This window comes from Ictidomys tridecemlineatus, chromosome 7, assembly GCF_052094955.1.
Source record: "Ictidomys tridecemlineatus isolate mIctTri1 chromosome 7, mIctTri1.hap1, whole genome shotgun sequence".
Classification (NCBI taxonomy): Eukaryota; Metazoa; Chordata; class Mammalia; order Rodentia; family Sciuridae; genus Ictidomys; species Ictidomys tridecemlineatus.
In genome coordinates, this window is record NC_135483.1 from 25,909,509 (window position 1) to 25,920,545 (window position 11,037).

The window sequence follows — 11,037 nt, forward strand, 5'->3', positions numbered from 1 at the left end:
CATTAATACAGCTCATTAACACAGTTGTGTCATTGAATGTAATACATTTTCATTTAATATCCCCTGAAGTGTCTCAAACACTGCATGTCTAAAACAGAACCTTTAAAACGGAGCTTTTATTTTTGAAAAAGAGCTGTTAGCTATTTGCTCTTTTCCCTCCCTGTGCCAACATGTTGATAAGTCTGATTTTTCTCACTTCCCAACTCAAGCAATGCCATTGCCATTTGCTTATCTTGAAGTAGAAAAATCAGTTCTGTGTCATCTTACTTGTGCCATCCACACAAACAACTTATGTTTTTGACTATGAAATGTTACCAAATCTATCTTTTCCTGTCTTCCTAATGCCCTGGTTCAAATCTTAATTTCCTTTTAAATCTGGGTTTTTGCTATGACCTTCTAGCTGCAGTTGCTTCCAGTTTGCCTTCCTTCATGTCCACATCACCACAGTCACTCCTTTAATTCCTGTATCTTATCACTGGATCCTTCATTTCTAAACACCATTAGTCATCCCTCAGTGAGGTGAATAGCAACTTGGAGCTCCTCAGCATTTTCCTTTCCAGCCTGGCCCAGTGGAACATGCCTGTAATTCCAGAGGCTGGGGAGGCTGGGGCAGGAGGTTTGCAAGTTCAAAGCCAGCCTCAACAATGTAGTGAGGCCCTGTTTTAAAATAATAATAATAATAATAATAATAATAATAAATAATAATAATAAATTGTTTTAAAAAAAGCTCAGTGGTTAAACTCCCTGGGTTCAATTCCCAGTACCAAGAAAAAAGAAATAAATATAAAAGAATATTTCTTCCCTCTCAGAGGCAAGCTATGGCTTCTTAGTTTAACCTTCTTTCTCCTACTACAAGTCAGTGTTTGTTCTGTAGATATACCATCATCTTCCCATGTCTCTTTATATGCTGCTGCTGCTTCCTTCTTTATTTGTTGTTCTACTTTTTCTTCAAGGCCAAACCTACATTGCATGTCCTCCAAATGTGCTGTGTGGCTTATCTAAAGCACTTCCCTTTCTAAAGCACATGACCATGAGTTCAGACTCAATGTATGTATACACCTTTTCTTTCTAAAGCACATTGACCATTAATTCATACTTGACATATACAATGTCTCCATAAGTCTTCCCACTAATATATGAACTCAGTTCAAGGGCACTACTTAATTTTTAGTTTATATCCTTCCCTTAAAAAATACCTATACATTGTAGGCATTGTGCAAAAATGTGTGGAAATGAGTTGAAGATGTTTCAAGAATTGTTTTTGTTTACTATGTATATTTCAGAATAGATATTTTGAGGATGGAAGGAATTAAATGACTTATAAAAGGAGAAATGAATTATAACATCGAGTTGTTTCTGTGTTTTTTATTTTTTGTACTTTGTAGGACTAAATATGTCAGAAGGTTCAAATTCTTCAAATCAGCCTCATGGTACAAATAGTAGTTCTGTGGCCATTGCTATTCTTGTGCCTTTTTTTGCACTTATTTTTGCAGGATTTGGATTTTATCTTTATAAACAAAGGTAAGTCAATTGATTTTTAACTATCAAATGCTCCAAAAATCTCATTATATCCATTGCCTTTGTTTAAATCCTAATCTCCTTTTGTTTTTTTGTTGTTGAAATCTGTGTGCCAACTATTGCTACAGTTGTTGAAAACTTTATTTCCCTAGCCCACGCCTGCAATTCTACATACACATTACAAAGATTGCTCTGTTAAATTGCATAAGCATTCAACCTAACTCTTCCTCATTTTTCTGTCAGTTTCCTGGTATAGAACTAATTATGCAAGTTATTTTTACATTATCCATAATGAGACTTTAGAGATAGAAAATCTAGGTTAAGGTTTAAATTGAAGAGGTGATATCTGCTGCCAGATTTATTTAGAGAACTAGGAAGAAGATTTTGTCCAGACCTCTTTGTTCGCAAGACAATACTGACTGATTTTACCTGGGTAGACAGCTGATAAAATTCTCTAATCCTCTCATTGCCTCCTGTTGCTTGTAAAAATTAGGCAATTAATATGCTATATTTGTGAGAGTGTATGGCTATAAATATTATTAGTAAGTCCTGCTTACCTGTCAAGTACCGAATTTTGGTAAGTGGTTTTAGTATATTATTCTCCACTATTTGGGACAACTATTTATCAAGGAGAAAATATAGGTAACCAGATAATTTGATTAATATTATCTAACCGCATTTTTTCCAAAATAATGTTTTCATTATATTTCAGTATGTAATATCTAAGAATTATATAATTATAAATTACAAGCTGTTAATGTCTGATCAATATCAGAGTATATTTGTAGATAAAGGAAAACCATCACTAAATTTATTTATATAAAAAAAAAGTTATGCCAGCTCTTTACTGTTGTTGTAAAATACATGTAGCATGTATACTTACCAGTTGGACCATGTTTCAGTGTACAATTTGGTGGCATTGAGTACATTTTCAGTGTTCTGTTGCCATCAACACTATGTATTTCCAGAACATTTTCATTACTAGAGAAGGAAACTATACACTCAATGAGCAGTCACTCCCTGTTTCTGTTACCTCAAACTTCAGCCATCTGCAACACTCTTATTGGCTTGCTTATTATAGGTTTTTCATATGAATGAACTTATACAATGTGTTACGTTTTGTGTCAGCCTTCTTAAATGTAGCAAAATATTTTTTTAAGTTTAATTCATTTGATGGCATGCATCAGTATTTCATGCCTTTATGTGGCTGAATGATTGATGTACCATTGTATGAATACATTGTTTTGTTTGAATATGTCCATACCTTGGGTCCTTCTACATTGTGAATTGTGCTGCTATAAATATTTCTGTATAACTTTTTTTTGAACATGTGTTTTATATTCTTTTGGCTATATGTCCAAAAATGTGATAATTGGGTCATATGGTTTGCCTGCTTTTGTTTCATGACAAATGTCAGCAAATTATACATTGAGATGTGAGAAAGATAAACTTGAAACAAGCAAGTGTAATGTGGGAGAAATAAAGAACTGAAGAGGAAATTCCAGACAAGTAATTTACACAAGCCAGCCTAGTAGACTCCATGTGTTTTATCACTTAAAGACAAATGTTTAATTATCATAACTCTTTAGAAACTGTTTTTATGACATTCATATCAGTATTAATTTCTTTTTTGATTTTTTAATTTATTAACAACATTTTTCTCTTCTTTTCTGTCCACATTTTTTTAAATTGGTGCATTATAGTTGTACATAAAGATGGGACTCTTTGTTACATATCCATACAGGCACACAATATATAACAATGTAATTTGGCCAATATTACTCCCCAGGACTTTTCTCTACCCTCTCCACCTCCCTCCCACTAGGCCCTTTCTTCTGCTGATCTTCCTTTGATATTTTCATGAGTTCCCTGTTTGCCCCCGCCACACCACCTTTCGTTTCCTTTTTCTTCACTAGCTTCCACGTATGAGAGAAAACATGTGACACTTAATCTTCTGATTTTGGCTTATTCTACTTAACACAATGGTCTCTAGTTCCATCCATGTTCCTACAGATGACATAATTTCATTTTTCTTTATGACAGAATAGAACTCTATTATGTGTGTCTGTGATATATATATATATATATATATATATATATATATATATATCATATATTCTTTATTCTTTATTCATTCATCCATTGATGGGCACTTAGACTGGTTCCGTAGATTGGTTATTGTGAATTATGCTGCTATAAACATGGGTATGCATGTATCACTATAGTATGATGACTTTAAATCCTTATTATAAATACCAAGGAATGACATAGCTGAATCAGATGGTGGATCCATGCCTAGTCTTTTGAGAAATTTCCATAGTAGATGTGCTAATCCCATCAACAGTATAAAAGTATTCCTTTTTCTCCACATCATCTCTAACATTTTTTATGTGTATTCTTAATGAGTGACATCTTGACTGTGTTGAAATCTCAGTATAGTTTTGATTTGCATCTAATGTATATAATTTTAAAAATCAAATTATTTGGTTTTCTGGATACTCCTTCCCAAAGTAGGCCTTAGTACAAGTTGCCTATTCTTAACAGAATTCCCTTCTCATTATTAGTGCAAAACTTCAGGACATGAAGGATTAAATTTTACCTCTTAGAGACTTATTTTCTAATTACCTGTTCTAAAGTGGCTCCTACTTATATTTTATCATATCAATCATTTTTCTTTGCATCATAACAATTCTCATAACAACTTGTTTTTCTTGTTTTGTTTATTTTAAATTTATCCATTTTTCTCTAACACTACATTATAAAAGCTATGAGAGTAATAGCTTTATCTGCTGTTTAAATAATACTCTATACCCAGTGCCTAGAATGAATACCCAGCAGATAATAGATGCCCTGTAATATTTGATGAGTAAATGAGGAAATGGTAATGAGTTTTAAATTCATCATGATAATTTATTTTATTATGCAAAATTTATAATATTAAGTTTGTATTTCACAAGAAAATTTAGAGTGGTCATAATATGATTTATTATATGATTTACACTGGTGCTATACATAAATATTTGTTGTATGTAAATCATAAAAGCCATTCAGGATTTAAAAGGCTAAGTTGTTGAGTTTGACTTATTATTATTTTTAATTAATACTTTCAAATGATGTTATCCAACAACAATGAAAACATAAATACATTATGTTTGAGTCCTACTCTGCTGTTTCTGAAAGAAAGTTAACACAATTAATTGATGCTTTCATCAACAGGACTGCACCCAAAACACAGTACACAGGCTGCTCAGTTCATGAAAACAACAATGGCCAAGCAGCTTTTGAAAACCCCATGTATGACACCAATGCCAAATCAGTGGAAGGAAAGGCGGTACGATTTGATCCCAACTTGAACACGGTTTGCACAATGGTATAACGTGGCAACTCTTGGCCTTCTTCAGAATCTTGGAAATCGACACACAAAACAGTGCACATTTAGTTCACTGCTAAACAAAGCACACTTTTCAGGACTTGCTGGGTCACCTTTTCCTGAGGAATGATACAGAAGAGTGTTTTTTCATAAACTGGATCATAATTCTTCTTCATGTTTACCATGGAGAGTTTTACAGAAATTTCAGCTGCACTCTGAGAGTGCTTACTCACAGTTTATTTGCTTTTTTTAAAAAGGAGATTATTCTAAAACATAAACTTATTTGCATATATTGGAGGAGCATCCACTATCAGTATTTCTGTGCTTTATAAACTATATTAGAGGGACTGGGTTACAAAAAAAAAAAAAGATATAGGGTAGAAAATAAGAGCTATACTTACAAGAGTCAATAGATCACTGACTTAACTGTCATGAGCTCCATCACACCCATAAGTCTGTACTGCATACCACAATATCCACTTCTCATTCCTGTTAATGAAGGCATTGTTTTCCTTATCTTCATGGTTATTTAAGATTGAGTCGTTCCTTTAAATGTTTATGAGCTAATTTATGGCACAGGAGAGATCAGGTTGTCCATAGGGATTTGACCGGTTTTGTTCTTTGATATCATATTGCTATTGTTCTTTTGAGACTGGTGGTCATAGGTTTTACAGATGGCAAGGTCCTTGTGCTACCTTCTCAATTTCATTTTTATGGAATAACGAGTTTTATTCAGTGAGCCATGGGTAGTGTCTTCAGTGTTTTTTCATCAAGAAACCATTTTGACTGACAAAAATTACCTATGAAGATGATTATTTTGCAGTTATCTGAGATTTAAAACTTATTCCCATTTTCTACCAACCTTTCCAATGTTTTTGAAAGACCAAATAGCATCCACTAATAATCTCTTGTATTTAATTTATGGTATGTCTGCATATACTTCCAGTCAACCCTTTAAATATAACATTTTGACACTTTTAAATTTCTAACAAAGAGTTAGAAATATACTTTGTTTTTTTAGCCCCTAAGCATAAGATTGAAGGAAAGAGCAATCTTTCAAATCATCAATATAAATTTGTTTCCTTAACTTGTGGATTTATCAAATTTTCACATATTTTGAAATTTCTATACCCTTATTCTTTGAAAAGCAGGTTTCAGATACAACAGGTTTCTTCCATTGTCAGATTGAGATACATCGTTGTAAGTTATTGGTGGCTCATATACAGACTATATCATATAGCAATGCCAGCATTTTTATTTATTAGTTCATTGTCTTCCTTTTTAGCATGTTTCACTTCATTGAATAAAATTGTGTACCCAGTGTGAACTCTCTGTTGTCCCTTTCAAATATGGACTACTCTGTGAATGGTCTCAACTTTTTGTATCATGAGACAGAGTGCCTAAGAGAAACCATTGCACCTGGGAGCCCTGCTTGGATCTATCTCTACATTTAGTGAATTTCTTGTAAACCACTTTGAGATACATTGTTTTGGAAATTCATACAATTTTCTCAACATTGTACTCTACTGACAGGATGCGGTTTTAAATTTTATTCCATCAGTTATTTATTCTTGTTTATTCAAATGACTGCAATAACAATGATTCATTCACTAATGTTAAGGTTAATACATTTAAGATCTTGTTTAAACAATGTTTCTTCTGCAACTGGCTACTCCTCTTATATTAATGCATACACTTTTGTAAAGAAGTATATTTTTATGAAAAAAAAACTTTGTAAAAGTATGATGTAAATTTTCAGTGCAATGTAAACAAAATAAAAATGGATAATTGCTTTTGTAAAATGTGTTTTCTTTTCAAAATTATCTGCAACTGGTCTGAGAGTAAATGGAATGGACAATACACATTTATTTGGTGTTTTTAAAAGTTCCCAAATTACATATTACATGTATTTAGTTAATAACATAATAATAAAATATAGGCATATTTATTCTTTGTATTCCATAATTGCTCAAATATGACACTCAGAGGTTAATAGATTCCCAGTAAATATATGTACTGGTACTGAGCAAGGCTTATGACTAGTGTCAAGAGGAAGCCAATACTTTTTGACAAAAGGTTTTATAAAAGTGAAGAGCTTTATTGAAGGCTTACCAAGAAAAAGAAAGGGAAGGACAGCTTTCCCTCTCCCTTTTTTGGAATGATAAGAAGTAATTGTTTTAGAGTTCTTTTGCTTCTGTGGGTGGGGTGAGGGGGAATCCCATGCTCCTTTTCCAGGGAGAGTTATTCTGTTCTGTGCTAAGTGTTTTGAGCTCCTGATGTCAAAAGGTCTTGGGTAAGCAGGCTGCTTCTGTGCATGCTCTACTTAGAAAAACAGGATTTTAACATGTAAACATCTATACTTGAGAAAGTGATTGTTTCTATAAATTATTATTAAATAACTATAAAATATTATTAAATAATAATTTATAAATTATTATTAAGTTCAATTTTATTAGGCAACTTTTTTTTTAACACAAGACAGTCTATATATTTCTGAACCTCAAACTCCAGTCTTTAACAACTTTCTGTTTATGACACTTTCAATTTGAAATAAATGTCTCTTGATGTAACTGTATCCACTTTGCCAACTTTTAACTACCCACCTTTCACTCATGATGCCTTCTAGATTTTAATTCACTCTATTTTGTTTTTGTTTTTATTCTATTTTGCTTTTCCCCTTCTATTCAATTCTGATGCTTTTAAAATTTTTCCTTCTTTTATGTGTCTTCTGCTCTATTGACCTTTTATTATTTATCTTTTTGTTATTTTTTATTCCTTCTTCCTTAGTCTTCTAAAAAGGTAGCAGCAATTTTAGAGGCAGTGATTTTAAAAAGCTTTAAGAGCCTCATTGCTTGTCTCATACACTTAAGAATTTTAAAGATGTAAGTTCTATCCAAATCTCCCAGTATTGGAGTTTGATGAGTGCCTATGGAAATAGACTAAAGGGCAAGATTTATTTTACTCTGTTGTTCACTTACAAGTGAGAGAAAAGAAAAGATATAGACTAAAAAAGTCAATAAACAATTGGTTAATACTCCTTTTAAACGAAAATGAAAATGTATAGCCTGTCAAAGATTTAATCTGTGAATATCTATAAATTTAAAATAGGCATAGTTGATGTATGATAAAAAAATCTGTTCTATAAAATTATAGAAGCATATGAGACTGAGAAATAACTTAGAATGGGTAGTTAATATTGGCTGAAAGAAATATTGATTTGCTCTTTTTTGTGAGGATCATTGGAGGTAAGAGAATATTGATATGAAAAGATATACTTGTAAAATCTGAGAAATATCTTTGTGTCGTCAACTTGGTGAGCTTGGTGTTCTAAAATAACTTATTAGAGAATTTAGAAGTCACTGGGGAATAGAAATGGTCATTGGAATTTGGATTTCATTCTTTAGTATCCAACAAGAAAGCTAGTGAACACCTGCCAGATAACTTTCCAGCTTTAATAAGTCCCCATGTGTAATAATTTTATTACTCTTGAAAAAGAAGTATATTTTGTGCATTCAAATTCATAACTATAAATTGTATTGCAAAACATAAAATAAGAAATCTGTGTTTAAATTTTCATAAGATTCAAACTTGCTTGTAACTCTTAGCATGCCTATGAAAATAGGGATGAACTTTTGTGCTGCTTTAGCAGGACAAATGAGATATAGAGATGTAGAGAAAACTATAAAATCATCTATATCATATAAGCTGAAGATATATATCTTGCTCAGGATGATGTTTTGAAGTGTATGAAATGAAATCACAAAGGAAATTGATCATTATAAAAGTTATAAAATATTTTAAAAATATTCTAGTATATATATACACACATTTATTTATATATATATGGATATGGATATATCCACTGGTATATGTACATTTCTCTACTGAAAGTTTAGACAGTGGAACTCATGGTTTCAGTAATTATGAGGAACAGTGATTGATAGTAAGCAATATTTCAAGATATTCAGAAAACTTAAAATAACTTAAAATGTGTGATTCTTTTTATAAAAAATGGCTATTTAAAATTTATAGATATTCACAGATTAAATCTTTGACAGGCTATACATTCTCATTTTCTTTTAAAGAGAATGTTAACCAATTGTTTATTAACTTTTTTAGTCTATCTTTTTTCTCTCACTTGTGAGTGAACAACAAAGTAAAATAAATCTTGCTCTTGTCTAGTTCCCTAATCACACATCATTTTTATGAAAAAAATCATTTTTTTTTCTGATACAAGGGATTGAATTCAGGGGGTGCTTAACCACTGGGTCACATCCCAGCCCTTTTTATATTTTGTTTAGAGACAGCATCTTGCTGAGTTACTTAGGGTCTCACTAAGTTGCTGAGGCTGGCTTTGAACTTGTGATCTTCTTGCATCAGCCTCCCAAGCCACTGGGATTACAGGTTTGTGCCACCACACCTGGCAGATTATTTTGAAATAACTAAAATTTACCTACGATCTCTTCTCTCTCTCTTCTCTCCCTCTTTTCCTCTCTTTGTTTTCTCTTTCTCTGAAATATATACCGATACAAATACAAATATCTTGAAATAAAGAATAAGATGTAAATAGATATGATTATAATGAGTGTGACTTATTTTTTGTTTTGCCACAGTGTATACATTTTAATTTTATTACACAAATAGTTCTAAATTTTTTTAAAAGTATGAAATTTAAAATATACATTTACTGTGATGATGACTTTGGAAGAATATTCAGCCTGAGAAGTAACAGATAAGAGGCTGAGTTTAGGAGATTCAGGATAATAGTTCAGGTTAAAAAAAAATCAAAATTGTTTTAAAATGTTTTAATACTTTTTTAAACTAAAATACTCTAAGACTAAAGGAGCAATGTGTATACACAGTATATTCTATGAATAATGTGAAGAATTAAAAAAATGAATACATCAAGTAGATGATTTTTGATAAACATCTCTGTATTATCACTTTTGTTGTTTGCATTACACCAAAATTGCCCAGAATAAGAATATTGGCCTAAATAGTATTTTTAAACCAAACTTTCTCAAAAATTATGACTAAAGTACTGAGGAATATCTGAGTCAATATTTTTGCTTATGCTATACAGTTTAGAAAATAAATATTTTCCCATGTAACATAATAATAGATGTTTTACTTTACAGAACATTTTTTAAAATTTCAGAATATATCTAACCACCTAACAAAAAATTGGCTTTTTTATTATTATTCTTTGAGCCTTTGAGAATTAGTGAATTTCTTTTTTTAAAAGCAGTTGCACTATCCAACTTAACTTTTTTATGTTATATTTTCTGTTACTGAGATATTGTAAATATTTTTACCATGAATAGTGTCATGTAACTAATCACGAGACATCATTATCAAGTGACACTTTAGAATATCCTTTAGCAATGTAACAAAGTACAAAGTATATTATTTTCTTAAGTAATAAAGCCTAGTTTAAAAATAGGCACCTGCAAACATCAATCCAACTACTGCAATTCACTGTGTGTGCCACAGGACACATCCATTGACATCTGTTCTGGCAACTTTCCATCAGATTTCAGATCATCCTTCTTTCACCACACAATAACTCACAAACATTAACTTTTCCGAGATATAATTCCTATAACACACTTGCCAGTCTCTCTCAGTGTAAGGTACCATATTATTGTAGTATTTAGGCATATCTTAACCACCTGACATGCGCAAAACTCTGCTGCTATTTTTATTAGTTTTTTTTTTTTCTGTGTGACGACATTTTTGAGTGTTATACCCTCAACTCCATTTTTTCTACCAAACCTTGTGGTTGATTTCTGCTTGGCACTGTTATTTTTAATACCACTTTAAAGCAAAACTTCTTGTAATTAAATGATTCCATTTTAATGCATTTTCATGTTTCAAACATTTGGAAAAAAAAGACATAAAGAAAAGTCTTCCTTTTATTCTGGTCCTCATAGGCATAATTCCCATGAACCTCAGTTCTGTTAGCTTGCTGTTAATTCTTTGCAGAGGTAGCTTTGTGTATAGAGAAAGCAATATTACCTCTCCGATTTTTACAAATGTCAGCAAATTCTACACACCTTTCTGCACCTCATGTTTTCTCATTTAAAAACATCTTAAAATATTGTCAAAATATTATCAAAGTGCAGGAAGCTTTCTCATATTGGATGTAC

The 11,037-nt window shown here is 31.6% G+C and overlaps 1 protein-coding gene across 5 annotated transcripts in view; it reads left to right on the forward strand.

The window, feature by feature from the left end:
* Csmd3 (CUB and Sushi multiple domains 3) overlaps positions 1-6,690 on the forward strand; it is a 1,083,924-nt gene extending 1,077,234 nt beyond the window's left edge. For all 5 annotated transcript variants that reach the window (XM_005316223.4, XM_078016771.1, XM_040293722.2 and 2 more), the window contains 2 exons: positions 1,386-1,521; positions 4,735-6,690. In XM_005316223.4, the coding sequence (XP_005316280.1) occupies positions 1,386-1,521; positions 4,735-4,894 (296 nt within the window). In that variant the 3' untranslated portion in view covers positions 4,895-6,690. The remainder of the gene's footprint in view (positions 1-1,385; positions 1,522-4,734) is intronic.
* Positions 6,691-11,037: the final 4,347 nt, after the last annotated feature.